We start from the raw sequence: 14,354 nt of genomic DNA on the forward strand, positions 1-14,354 counted from the left end.
CTATATTGCAGAATTCATAACACAATCGTCTTGTCTTGTGTAGCCCTGACAAAGAAAAACTACGTCATACATTTATAGATATGAGTAGACTATGTAGACCTACGGTACAGCTAGACTAAAATATTTGTGGGCCTTGCACTTTCGTATAGGCCCACACAGTATAGTGAACATGAAAGTATCTCACTTAAATAGCACAGGAAGCTGGTCAGAAGTTTTGAGAAGTAACCGTGTCCCGTCAAGCTGCACACACTGTCACAACGGCATCAGAGATACATGTAAGTACCCTAATCCAGACAGTGATTAACACTTTATCGCATTACGACGTTCACTGATAAAATACACATTTAAATGTAAATGGTGATCACGTGTTGTTAAATTCTTTGGATTTGTAGACTGCCATAATGTTAAAGAATGGCTGGGCGGGAAGTGACATCGTTAAGTCACGTCTGTAGTCTACATAGCAAAACATAAGCATGTAATATCTCTGCTAGCCTCTATTTTCCATTGCAGTTGGGTATTTTTACAAATTCTTTCTCGTTGTACATAATTTCATTTATTGTTGGGTGATATTTTATGGTAGGCCTACCTGTCATGTTCCATTATTTTTAATTACAAGTCAAATACAGATAAATGTATTCTTCTTACACATTGTTTGTGTGTGTGTGTGTGTGTGTGTGTGTCTTTCAGAGTTTTTCCTCTCGGCAGGTCTTCCAATCATTTGCCTGTTAATTGTTCATTTACCAAAAGCCAGAAAGACTCCACACCCAAAGATGAACAGCACCAGCCTCTTTTTCTCAAACATCAGCAATTCCGACAGCACAGAGTCTTGCATTGAGGAACCACAGCATGTCTCTATTACCGTCTTTCTATCCATCGTCTTCTTTGTGGGGTTCGTGCTGAATGCTTTCAGCCTTTGGGTCTTCACTTGTCGGATGCCTCAGTGGAGCCCTGGGACAGTGCTACAGTTCCACCTAGCGGTCAGCGATGCAATCGTCAGTCCAGTAGCACCTTTCATGGCAACTTACTTCTCACTGGGTAGCCACTGGCCGTTCGGAAGCTTTTTGTGCCAAGCCGAGATTGCTTTGTTAACCATCCATTTTTACGGCAGCATCCTGTTCCTCACACTCATCAGCATCCAGCGCTACGTGGCTGTGGTGCACTTCAGCCGTATCTCCTGCATGAAACGAAAGTCTTTCCTTCAGAAGTTGTGTGCCGCAGTCTGGTTCCTCGTGTTAGCGAAAGGAGCGGCGTGTTTCGCTCTCTTGGACACGAGCACCGCGGGTAATCGCACGCAGTGCCTCAGTATACATCAAGGACAGCACACAGACGTTTATTTCACCCTTAACTTCATTCTGCTCATCCCCGGATTTCTCGTGCCGTTCTCGGTCTCGCTCTTCTGTTACACTCGTCTCGCGAGCTCTGTATCTCGTATCAACACCAACAACGAAAAAGGGCGGGCGATTAAAGCAAAGTCTCGCAAAATGGTCGCAGTTTGCTTGCTAATATTTGGCTTGTGTTTCATGCCGATGAACGTCGTTCGCACTATAGGGGTGGTGATCAAGAAGTTCTTCCCCGAGAAATGTAATCTTCTCCTCAGGGTAGAGACGGCCTACTACATCTGTTGGATCTTGGCTGGAGCCAACTGCAGTCTGGATCCTATACTTTACTGTTTCGGGTCACAGAAATTCAGCAAGGCCGTTCACAGCTCTCTCAGAAGGATAGGTTTTAAAATGCAAACCATCCCTGAGGGAAATGAACTGGAATGCCAGGCTGCACCTCACCTAAATCCCGTTAGCATGACAGAGACAAAGGAGAACATGTCATCAGCATTCCTTTGAGTGTACTGTCTCAGAAGCTTAATTCTCTGAATAAATGTTGTCCTCAGACCATGAAATAATTTGCCATCTTAAGATGGTTAAAAAGTCTACCTAGTACTGGTCTTGCTGGTTAAAAAAAAAAAAAAGTTAAATGCACTGATGTTGAAAATACATTTGAGGCTCATCTTAGCCATCAGTATTGTCACCTGAGTATCAATGGACATTTATACAAAACTCACCCCACACCTCACACAACACTGCTTTGTTAACGTAGAAATCAATAGATAGATAGATAGATAGATAAATGTGTATGTATGCATAAAAATATATAGATGTGTGTTTAAGAATCATATGTCCATATGTGTTTGCATATGCGTTTATGTGTAAATGTTGACCATAGAATCCATAACTATCTAGCTCACATCATGTTCTCAGAGCGTGTTCTCACGCGATCAATTAAACAGAGCAACGCTGATGTGAATCATGGATTGCATAACAAATGCTGCTTCTCTTTTCTGGGACTGACGACAGGTTCAGTGGTGTGAGGCGGAGTGAAAAGTAATGCTAGGCTGGTGCCCTCAAATAGGCTAGACACTCAGATACACACATACATACAAAGCAGCTTCATCACTTGTGCACACCCAACATGTCACACATTGTCACCGAGTATCTTGTGATGTGCCATCTTTACCGGTGAGTCGTCTCAACAGAATATGTTTGACTTTTATTGTTTGTGTTTTTGGCGTAAGTGTTGAGAGGAGAATCAAGAAATTAAACATCTTAATTAGGTAGATTAGTGATTATCATACTGAGGGAAACTGTATACATGGAATGCATTTTTGTGAGTGCCCCGTCAGTGGCTATTCAACACGTACTTCATTCATGAAAAAGTAAAACAATAAGAGTCTGAGAGAGACAATGTATGTAATATAATAAACAATACAAATGTCTTCATCATATATTATCCAGTTGATGCACGTGTGTGAGAAAAGCTGTAAGCGTTAATCAGATGAGAATATCTGGCAAGATTCAGATTTTAAGTGAAGTAATTATAGAAAAGCTTGAGATTTTGAAGAATTTGGACAAAGAACAGACTTTTTTTTCCTTAATAAAGGATCTAATACACATAAGATAAATATAAACGTAAGTATGATTATGTAAATAAAGTCCAACTCCGTGGTAAGTGTCTCTAACGTCCTATGTGAGCATGTTGACCCTTGCGGTAAACTGTAGCTTTTGGAAATGCTTAAAACGAAATGACCCTCATGATCTCCTGTGAGGGTCAGACCGAAACCACTCTTTAGAACGGGAGTGTAATTTCCCCTTTTTTGTTGTTGTTGTATGTAGAATCATTTATATCTTTTACTGAGCGCACAGGAAGTTTGCATCTGTTTCAGTTCTGTATGCTGTGCTGTGCTGTGTTCCTCTGACCCCATACTGATAATGCTCAGCATTTAAGGTATTTATAGTATACATTTCTGAAGTATATATAATAGAATGGACATCACTGGTGCAGGAAATGGCAAGTATGAAGTGTTTTTAGCGCCTCTGCTTCTCTAATGCAGCATTTCTCGACACCAGCCACTTGCAAGCCTCTTATTTTAGCTTCAGCTTAACACCAGAACAACTAGTTTAAGAGTAGAAAGTAATCATAAGATAGGTTGAATCAGGTGAGATAATGAAGATTAGTAAGGGGAGAGGGAGTGTGTGGTACATGTGGTACACAACGGAAGTCTTTTTCATATGCTTACCTGTGACACAAGTTCAACTTTAGCATGTTATGTTGGTGGCCAGATGTAGCAGACGATCTTAAACCAAGACGTTTGGAACATCAGAAATCCACGTCCATGGGAACACATTTGACCGCGTTCCCTCGGCCCTCTGGTATGTCTGACAGGATCGCTATACCAAATAATAATCACTGACTGTCAGACAACCTTTGTGGCGTGACAGAGTTAAATGAACCGTCCTGTCTTCCAATGCACCTGGATAGTACACTGCAACTCACAGTGTGAAAAAAAAACAACAAAAAACTGTAGGCGGACTGGCATCTTGATCGAGGTGATTACTGTGTAACAGGGAGGAAGATATACAGGAACATACTCAGCTGACACGTGACTGACCTTAAACGTTGAAATGTGGTTACAATAATGTCAGTTGTTGTTTCAATGTTGAAAAAACGTTGAAACAACGTTTAATGCTAATGGATGTAAAAATGTTAACACAGTACTTGTAAGTCAACACTGAGATTTTGACGTGAAAAGATCTGTACGTTGAATCAACATAATGTCTTCAACAAGCAAAAGAAAACTGTAACAGCTGCTTTCCCTCATATTCATTCAGGAAAGTGCCATAATATCTTTTTCCAGGGAGTCTCATTTGATCACACTCAAACTTTACTATAGACTTATTTAGATTTGTTTATTTTTGTGTTTATGGTACAGGGATAGTAGTATTGCAAGTTATGCACAGCAAGTTGCATTAAATATAACAACTGCATTGAAAACATATAACATGTACAGTAAATTCCTGATTCAGACAGTATTGTCATGTTGATCTAAATGTAAACTAGGTTATAATATTGTAGCGTTGTGGTAGTTGGCCCCGCCCCTTTTGCTCTGTTGCGCAAGTTTCACTATTTGTTTATCGTTAGACAGCGTGTTTGAAGTAGATGTGTGTTGGGGGATGTTTACTGGTGTTTTTGGGTGTTCTGTCTCTATATTTTAAGTTTTTATGTTACAGATAGTAATTTGGGACGTCAGCGTTTTGGTGAAGTGTAGCCAGAGGTATCAGATTGGTTGTCCCACTTCTGAATTTTTTCTGTAACTGTTAAATAAAACTCCCCACTTTGAATTGTGTATTATTGTACATAGTCTTTCCGAACATATGATAGCTATCACGCAGCGATAGTCTGAAGTGTGATTAAATATACAAATAAGTTTAATTCAGAACAGTAACTAAATTCAACGTGTAATTAATACTTTATAAAAAGACATGGTAACAACGTCGCGATATCGATGTTGATTTTATTTTTCAATAGCAACACTTAATTCAATGTTGGGGCAATACCTTCAGCCATGTTTAAAAGCAAGACATTGAAACAACATCGCGATATCAACGTTGATTCGATTTTCAAAATCAATACTTAATTCAGTGTTAATTCAGCGTAGACGCCAGACCTTACATTCACCAATGTTGAAAAGCAAGACAAAGTTGAAACAAAGTTGCGATATCAACGTTGGTTCCTAGGAAAATAATAGGCGCTTTCGGACCGAACAGTTCTAGGGTGTCATTTGATAGGAACTACCCCCTGGGGAGCTTCCCCTAGAACCACATACGTTCTAGCACCTTTTTTCTGTTTGCATTCGCACCGCCAGTAGGAACGCTGAAGTGACGTAAGCCGGCCGACGGTACAGCAGCTAAGAGCCTTTGTTTACGACTAACCATGGATAGCTGCACATTTTTAAGTACGAATTTAATGACTTTTAAGACCTTTTAAATACCTCCGAAAGTAAAAAATGCCATTACTGCAGTAAAAGAAATCGACAAACTACTACAGTATACACAATTAACCAGTTTTATTGAATTTGAATGACAGAAATATTGAGTGCACATTAGATAACATATAACTGCCCTCTCATTAACGAAAATAAAACTGTATGGCGATAGACCCAGTCCAACGGAAAAAATGTCCACCTGCATGTATGCATTTACCACCGCAGTAGCAGTGAATGACTCGATGGGCATAGTAGTTTTCGGGCGCTAGCATAGCGCTTGTGCCTGACGCTGGCTCGCAGCATCGTATTTTTTTTTTTACTTTTTCCCCTCCGCAGCCCCCAGATCGTAAGATGGATAAACACATCCTTATTTTTAAGTTAAAATGCGCATCTCAGCCACACAAGCCGACACACAAGCACCTACCGAAGCGGAGTGTACGCTATCTCTTCAATGTACAAATATACATTGGACGTTGCAGAAATGGTCATTGTTGGGGGATATAAAATATCTGTAAAATAAAACATAAAAACCATGTCTCCCCTCCTACAATTCCAGACATTTTAGACATGAATATCAAAAACTAAATGTAATACGTTCTAAGACACTTCATATTTTACACGGATCTTTAAAAAATGGCGGTTGCAATCATCGTATACCTGCATCTGGACCAATGGCTGTGCATCTACGTCACAAGGTTCCTATTGCGCTGCGAAAGTACCTACCCTGTAGTAGGAGCTTAAAAAGCCCCTCAAAACGGCGTTCTAAGAACTATGATCGTTCTAAGTTCCTGCGGTGCGAACACGCGAAAAAGGGGGTACTTTCTCCAACGGTTGTAACAACTATGGAAAAGTTCCTCCGGTGCGAAAGCGCCTATTTTCTTGGTCCATGACGTTGACTCAACCTTGAATAAATGTTGAAATACCGCTGGGTGGGTAACGGAGTTTTCCAAATTGGTTAGGGGGTTTAAGTCAGATATCCGCAGAGTATATCATCTATCAGCTTTTAAGATGTGGTGTCAGGTTTGAACAGGTTAGTGTTTGCCGGTCCTTGGAAGGGGACCGAACCGTTTATGTATTGGTTTTGTTGGTCGCTGGTCCAAGTGGTTGATCCGACTACCCTAAAAACAGCTGGATTTGTTCATGATGTTGGTTTGAGCAACTGTAGTTTTCCTCTGTAATGGTGACGTCAATCACAAACTTACTTTCCTTTTTGTCATTTTTTTTCCTGTTTTTTTTTCTCCCTAGGTGACAAAAAGAAGAGATCCAAAACCATCTTGTTTCAGATCCAACTTCAGCAATGGACAACAACACCAACCAAACAGTGAGCAAATGTAAACCGCAAGCCCAGCACGTCTCCATTCCGGTTCTCCTTTGCATTGTCTACTTGATAGGCCTTTTTCTCAATGGATTCAGCTTATGGGTCTTCAGTTGCCGGATCCCTCGCTGGAGCTGCGGCATCATACTACAGTTCAATTTGGCGGTCAGCGATGCCATTGCTGCCCCTGTCACTCCAATGTTGGCACATTACTTTGCCATGGACAGCACGTGGACACTCGGGACATTTCCATGTCAGCTCAAGATGGGCCTACTCAGCGCACACTTTTACGGCAGCACTGTATTTCTTACTCTCATTAGCATTCAGCGATACATGGCCGTTGTTCACTTTAACCGGGATTCATGTATGAAACGCAAGAGCTTCGTTAAAAAGTTGTGCATTGGAATTTGGACGTTTTTGTTTGTGAAGGCCTGTGTATACGGCTACCTTCTTCCCGTAAGTTCTGACGGAGAACACATGCACTGTCTTTCCATATATCAGAAAGACCACACGACATTGTTGTACGTCATTAATTTTGTCTTGTTTGTGTTTGGGTTCATTTTGCCTTTCACCGTGTCGTTGGTTTGCTACACTCGCCTAGCAAGATCGGTGGGGCGTATAAACATCAACTCGGAAAGGGGCCAGTTAATTAAGGCGAGATCGATGCGTATGATAAGCGTATGTCTGGTCATATTTGCGTTGTGCTTTATACCGCTCAACGTTGTACGGACCTTAGGGGTAGTGGTTGTAAGGCACCGACCAGGGGAGTGTCAGCTCCTTGCACGACTGGAAACTGCATATTATTCGTCGTACATTTTGGGAGGGATCAACTGTTGTTTGGATCCTCTGATTTATTTCTTTGGTTCAAACAATTTCAACAGGGTGTTCAGACAATCCATAAGGCTTTTAAGAGTTCAGGAGAAAACTGAAAACCAAAGTGAATCGGAAACGGCAAGCCGCAAAATTAATAGAAACGCCATTAGCACAGACACTATATGAAGAGTTGACTTCGGGATGTGTGTGACGGTTGTCTTTAGCAGCTGCTAAATTGCTGGGAACTTGTCCGCTATGAGGCTTAAGTCATGGGATGCTGTCCTGTTTTGTTTGTTATAAACCTGTGGGCATGGAAAGCCCTTTGAGACTGTAAACAGTGATATTAGGCTTTAAATAAACCTTAAACTTGAAGACAGTTTCCTATTTGTGTGTGTGTGTGTGTTCTAAAAACTCAGCTCAGTGTACTCTGTCTTTTGCTTAACACTCTGAGGGCTCAGAATAAATCATCTGATGTCTTATTTTTCAGGTCCTTGATGCCATGTAACTGTTTATGCAATGCATTTATTATAGGTCTCTGGCAAGTGAAAAAAAGCGCACACCTCAGTTACAGAGGGCTTCTTGAATGGGAAAATGAATCAGCTAACAATACAAATGTTTCATCTCAATAACCTTCTGGTAGTAATAGTATTTGGACACCAGATGGGAAGATCTGATAGTGCTGATGTAAATGCAAACATCAAAAAATTGTGAAAGGTGATACAAGGATAATGCAGATAAACAAAGACGCCCCTAAGTAATGACTGCGTTGCAGAACGTCAACATTAGTTTCTGTTTTTTTTTGTTTGTTCGTTTTGTTCTGTTTAGTTTTCAGGATTTTAAAACTGAGCATCCAATGCGTCACACAAACCAAAGATTATAGCAGTAAAGAAGTAATTCAATAAAGAACTACATACTGAGACAACCACCACGGCAAAAATAAAATGTTCTAAAAGTGGCCTAAACCAATCGGATAAATGTACATGACGTTGCAAATCCTGATTTGTTCGTGTTAAATGTTTGTCTTCAGCATGACTCGGGATGAATTTCAGCCTCTGGATAACGTATAGGACGAGCAACAAATGCAAAATTAAACCGTGTTCAAAAACTTTAAGCTAAACCTAAAAAGTTTACTCCTTTACCGAGATGGCAATTATCCATATTTATATTTACATATTAGCTCACTTCAGCAACGGCCAAGAGATAAATTACTCTGGAAGACAGAAAAAGCGTAGTTTGAAAAATGCAACAGCTAGACCACCAGGTACACGAGTGGGTGTGCTCGTCAAGGTGAGAAGGTAAGCGACTGCTAAAGTGACGTAAAGGAAGCAGAATGACGTCTTGAACAAGGTACAGGTGGAAAACAGAAAACATCCCGCCCTCATTCCACGGATCATTTTCACGTAGCCACCAGTTCGTGGTGGCTGGGAATCCGAGATGGGAAAACTTCAAGCATTCGAAATAAGTCTAACTGACAACAAATTGGTTTACAGCCCTGGAGAGTCTATATCAGGCACTGTGAAAATCACTACTGCTCAGGATATTCAGTGTAAAGGTGAGGAAATAAATTGACATCGACTGGAGATTTTTGTTCTTTAGTGTGTTCCATTTGGGAGTCTACGCTTGGATGTGTCGTGAAATGGAAAAGTTTCATTTTGTTATTTTTTTACTACATCGTTGAGGGTTGGACACATTTGACCGGATTAGTATACTTGAAAAAGCTGAAGTCTGAAGAATCAGTTTGGAAATCGGCACACTATTACCTGTTAGGCAGACCTCTTTTGTACATGAAGAAATAAAATGGTAGAGGTTGTTTCACGTCATTTGCTCCGTAAGCCTTGGAGAGATACGGTTCCTGTTTGCTACAGGTTATTATTTTGGAATGTAAGTAAGCAACTAAACAAAATGAGGTCCTTCTCTGTCCTCAGAAAAGATTCATGATCCTGAGAGTGTCGTTTACATATTTTGATTCGATTTTTAAATGAACCGGTAACGCATGAGTTTGTTTATGAAGTAGGCCAGCTCTGAAATCAGATATGACATAAAAATATACGAGAGACATGACGCAAGTATCTTATGCTAGTGTGCATTACTAACCCCTTAAAGGCAAGTCTGTCCAACTTTGACAACGCCGCATTGATATTTGATTGCTTAACCTTCCATATCTCACAGCTAATTAAAGACTGGACTATCGGCCTATCACAGCTTTGAAAGTAAATGCACGAATATTCAGTTTTATCACCTGTTTAATACACAAAACGTTCCGGTTTCTTAGTCATATGGCCTACACATACTTGATGTAGTTTGCGTTTTTTCAGTCCTTGGTCTTTTGATGATGGTCATTCATGTCGCGTTTGAAATTTGTCTCGGAGATTTTCAGTTTAGTTTGTCCTTTTTATTTACCCCTCTTCATTTACACTCAGCCCTAGAGGTAACATGGGAACTTGTCAGACTAGTAAATGATTCACAGCGGTTCTCACAGCCGGCTGATATTTCCAACTGAGAATTTTAGCGAGTACATCCCAGATGTCGCAGTGTGTTCGTTAAAATGGATACAGGTTAAGCACCTTTTGGATGTAAATCGACAGCAACTGCTCTTTATAACACGAGCCTCCCACCTGTCGTCTCTATCCCTCCTAATGTTTCTAGTCATCGATGAGTATTGCTAACGAGCTGTCAGCTGCTTAGTGTTTTAAAACTACAAAAGAAGAAACTACAAGCAAGTTACCGGAGAACATAACCCCAACGATCCCAAATCACCGCTAAACTACTTTAAACGAACAAAAACTGCTTCTTCCCAACGTGCAACTTTATTTGATGAAGTTGAACTTTCGAATACACAGTGGTCATTCCTTATGCGTTTAAGGCATCTGTTAAAGGATTTATGTCCGTGGTATAGCAGATTATTCGAATCTGCAGGCCAAGCTGTTGACTGGTCCGTAACTGGTCCGTATTCTTTCTGACTGACTGATTCGGTCAGGTTTTGGGTAACTCTTTCTCAGTGACCCAAAAGAAACCAAAGATTGACACATAGCAAATATCCCTCTTGCCTTGGAAATTGAGACAACATTTAGAGTAAGATGATTTGGAAACGTCCTAAGAACAGTAACAGTAAAACAGTTAAGGGTTGTCGGCTCCAGCCTCTCCTACGTCATGTTCTACAATCTGGCGTTGACTTTGTAGGATGGGAGTGAAGCCAACATTTATTTATATCTTTCTTGCAACTAATAAGAGGAGAACGAAAAACGATGGGATGACTCATGAGTTACACTGAAGATTTTCAGAATGACTAAGTTTGTCCCTTCTCGCGACATTGTGGTTGTAGTCGTCAAAGTAGCCTATAGGGAAGTGGTGGTTTGGGTTGTTCAACTAGTTTGTTAAAAACAGTTATTTTTTGTTTTGGTGTCCCATTGTGCAAACAAGTTGAAAAAAATCTTTAAATTGATGGATAAGTTCTACAAACTTGGAGATCTTAACTAACATCTAGCCAAGTTATTGCTGTTGATCAAAGATGTGAAGTCCCATGCAGAAAAGAGGAGGCGGTTGAGTTCTTTGGTATTGGCAAGGTCTTTTTTTAGAAAGTTGCTTCATTTGTGAGTATCAGTAGGAGTATCAGTAGGTTATGTATTGCACAGGTTTCCTGTTTTTCATGGAAGTATCTTAGAATTTGGTTCTGAGGTCATAAGAATTTTTTATTTTTTTTTTCAAATGTATGAAGTTACAAAATGTGTTGGAAACAGGGGAGTGTTCCCGTGGCAACGCTGTGTAGTTCAGGTCAATTGAAACTACAGATTTGGAAAGAATGCTCCTATTGTTTAATGTGTTGCTTGTTCCTTTTGTTTTGTTTTTTTTTGGAGGTTCAAAAGCACATCCTCTTTGGCTTCTAAAAAAGAGGGCTTTTACCTCACTTCCTGTGGTGACCTCCATTTTGTCCAGCATTAAAAAAAAACAAAAAACCCCCCAAAAAACAAGTGAAATTATGCATGGCCAGTTGTTATGATGAGACTTTGATGGTCAAGTTTCTGTGTGTGTCTGTGTTTGTGTTTTTGTTTAAATGTAATTCATCTGAGAGAAGGTGAAGCTTTAATTTGAGTCTTGGTGCTCTTCCCCTCTTTTTAAAGTGTTGTTTTTTTTGTTTTTTGTTTTTTTTTTTACAAAGACCAGTTTGTTTACATTCTTGAGAAAGAAAAGGAAAAAAGCGAAACTTGCACTCACACTATCGCATGGACAGTCTGGCAATCCCCCTTTCCTGTAAAGAACTGTGACGAAACACTTCCGTTTTTTTTTCCAGATGCAGGGGATTAAGTTCACAATTCTGATGTGTGTGTTATTTTCAGTTTGTTTTGCTGAATAATATTTTCTCTAACTTGCCACTGCGTACGTATAATTGACCTCACTGTGAAATGATAACGTATGACTCGACCTGGCACGTACTGCTCCTTTTCTTTTCTTTTTCTTTTTTTTTCACGCTCTTCTTTGCTTCTCACTGTGATTGTTGTCTGTCTGTCTGTCTGTCTGTCTGTCTGTCTGTGGTGTCAAAAGATTTTGACATTAAAAATGGCACAGAGACTCGACAGGCCGTCTTTTTCCAGCGTCGCCCTCGCGCTGGCCCGAAAGCCGTTTTCAACTCCCGCTCCTGACTCTGTGTTTTTCCATCCGTTTCGCCGGAGAGTCCTAACGTCGGACCATGTGATCCGTCAGTGCGGGCAGTGACTTTGATCCAGTCACTTCATAAAGAAATATTAGACTAGTAAGCCACTCAAGCCAGTGGTTGGATGTCCATTTGACAGACTGAAATGTTTATCCCAGACATTTACATGGTGACAAGGCTATGTTGACAGATATTCTGGACTCGCTTAGCTGTTGCATTTTTTTTTTTTTTTTTACTATTATTATTATTATGATTTTGACATATTTCCAGAGGCTGCTATTGTCGCCTTGGTAACAGCTTAGCTCTCGCAGTGTGTAGGGGGACATAAGTGAAATTCTCAAGGGGGAGACACTGACAGAGAAGACTGGAGGGAAAGATACCTGGGGGACTTGAATGTGGGGAGTGTTGACGATTACATCATTCTATCAGAGATGGAGGTGGTGACAGAGGATGTTGATCTTGCATATAAATGAAAGTGAATGTATTAAAACTGTATTCTGGCAAGCAAACTTTCTTTGGTCAGTTCAACAGGATATAATTTCTCTGTGAAAAATTAGATTCTTCTTTTTTTTCACCCAACGTTTTTTCAAACAGGTCTTTAATTTGACACGTTCCTTTTTTAAATAATTTGTCTTCATTTGGTTACTGTGGCTTCAAGCAGAGTATTAGAAGTTCATAATTTTCTGGGTGACAGACATCAGAGAGGTTAACCAAAGTCATCGGAGTTGTTGTTAAGCTTTCACTGTGTTTAGTTTATTTCGTCTGTTCCCATGGAAACCGCTTCCCGCTTCTAAAACTGTGATGCTCCGCGGAGGGGAAGGAAACGTGTGGTTGAGTCGGTTTGGAAAGTTCCTCTTTACCTTAACCTCAGAACAGAGAAAGTAACGCACCACTCCCTCCTACCCAAAAAACCTCTAATAAATGCCCTAATGAAAATTCCCTAATACCTTAGTGAAGGGGTCTGGTTCTAAATCATACAGAATAATGTGCAAACCATAAAGATATACTAGACAGACATTCCAACTATTACTCTCAGTCATAATTATGTGTCCCTTTAAAATAAAGAAGAACTGACAGATGAACAGAAAGGCCCTGTGTGTCGGTATGATGTGTTGTTTTTGTCTTGTTTTTTTGTTGTTGTTGTTGTTTTTACTTACATCTGTGTTCATATTCGTTGTTCACTTATGTCAATAGCAATCAAGGTGAATTGCAATGGTATCTGTGTGGTGAGCAGTAAAGCCAATGACACGGACTGGGCGGAGGAGGAGCAGTATTTCAACAGCACCATATCTGTGGCAGATAGAGGTAAACACACACTCTCACGCACATACACACACGCCACTGTTTTGGGAGACACTTTTTTTTTTTTGTAAATTCATCAACCAGAATGAAACATGACGAGCGTTCTAACGGCAGTTGAAGCTGTGCGTCTGATGTTCCGTTCCCGCTTGGAGGACGGTGTTTAATAAAACGTGTCAATGTAGGAGAACACCACAAGGCCTTTGTCCTGATGCTGGTCTGTCCTTTTTTTTTTTGTCCTAGGCACTCTAAAACAGGGTGAACACACGTTTCCCTTCAAGTTCCTCATACCAGGTGAGCTATCACGCAGGCATCTTGTCAGCCTGCATTTTTCCATCTGTGCGCTCCCATGACCCGCCTGACCAAGCCCGTGTTTATGTCTATTAAGTGGCGCTGACCATGCAGTGGAAGCTCCTTCAAATACCGCATTCAGAAACAGACACACCTCATATCTTATAGCTAGCGATTAGAGGCTAGTCTCTGCTCTCAGTTTCTTTGATGTGTTATGCTAGCTCATGCATGAGAGAAAAGAGGCTGAAACTAGGTGTTGCTTTTGCGCTTAGGCTTAATCATTAACCACGGGTCGTGGTTTAAGTGGACGCTTTTCAAATACCCCGAAGCTCGAAGTGTTGGTGAATTAGGAGTGGACGTTGTCTATTGTTAAATTTTATGATTTAAAAGTGGGTGTGTCCTTTCCAGTTAAAAAAAAAAAAGAGACTAGAATCATTGTGTTCAGTGTTACAGTGGAAAATGTGAGTGACAGCCAAAGCATCTTAGAAACAAAATTTCATGTGTATTTGGCCTTGTGGCAAGATTTTCTGATGAAGTGATGAAATTGCATGTTTTTCTGTCACTGGTTACTAGACATATTACGGCATTGCTTCATTTGGACGTGGTTCTCTGAACACAGCGTAAACCTTGGCTGTAACGGATGTTTTCAACAGAGAATAGCCATTAACAGAAAC

The 14,354-nt window shown here is 40.4% G+C and overlaps 3 protein-coding genes across 3 annotated transcripts in view; all 3 read left to right on the forward strand.

Moving 5' to 3' along the window:
• The first annotated feature begins 770 nt into the window (after positions 1–770).
• On the forward strand, positions 771–1,838 carry LOC115827854 (P2Y purinoceptor 2-like). The gene has a single exon (XM_030791759.1). The coding sequence runs from the start codon at positions 771–773 to the stop codon at positions 1,836–1,838; it is 1,068 nt and encodes a 355-aa protein (XP_030647619.1).
• A 4,773-nt stretch (positions 1,839–6,611) lies between these two features.
• Positions 6,612–7,628, forward strand: LOC115827855 (P2Y purinoceptor 4-like). Its single transcript, XM_030791760.1, has one exon. The coding sequence runs from the start codon at positions 6,612–6,614 to the stop codon at positions 7,626–7,628; it is 1,017 nt and encodes a 338-aa protein (XP_030647620.1).
• Positions 7,629–8,860: 1,232 nt separating this feature from the next.
• arrdc1a (arrestin domain containing 1a) overlaps positions 8,861–14,354 on the forward strand; it is an 11,081-nt gene continuing 5,587 nt past the window's right edge. Inside the window, exons 1-3 of the mRNA XM_030791482.1 lie at positions 8,861–8,994; positions 13,285–13,395; positions 13,633–13,683. Of these exons, the coding sequence (XP_030647342.1) occupies positions 8,877–8,994; positions 13,285–13,395; positions 13,633–13,683 (280 nt within the window). The 5' untranslated portion in view covers positions 8,861–8,876. The remainder of the gene's footprint in view (positions 8,995–13,284; positions 13,396–13,632; positions 13,684–14,354) is intronic.

This window comes from Chanos chanos, chromosome 14, assembly GCF_902362185.1.
Source record: "Chanos chanos chromosome 14, fChaCha1.1, whole genome shotgun sequence".
Classification (NCBI taxonomy): Eukaryota; Metazoa; Chordata; class Actinopteri; order Gonorynchiformes; family Chanidae; genus Chanos; species Chanos chanos.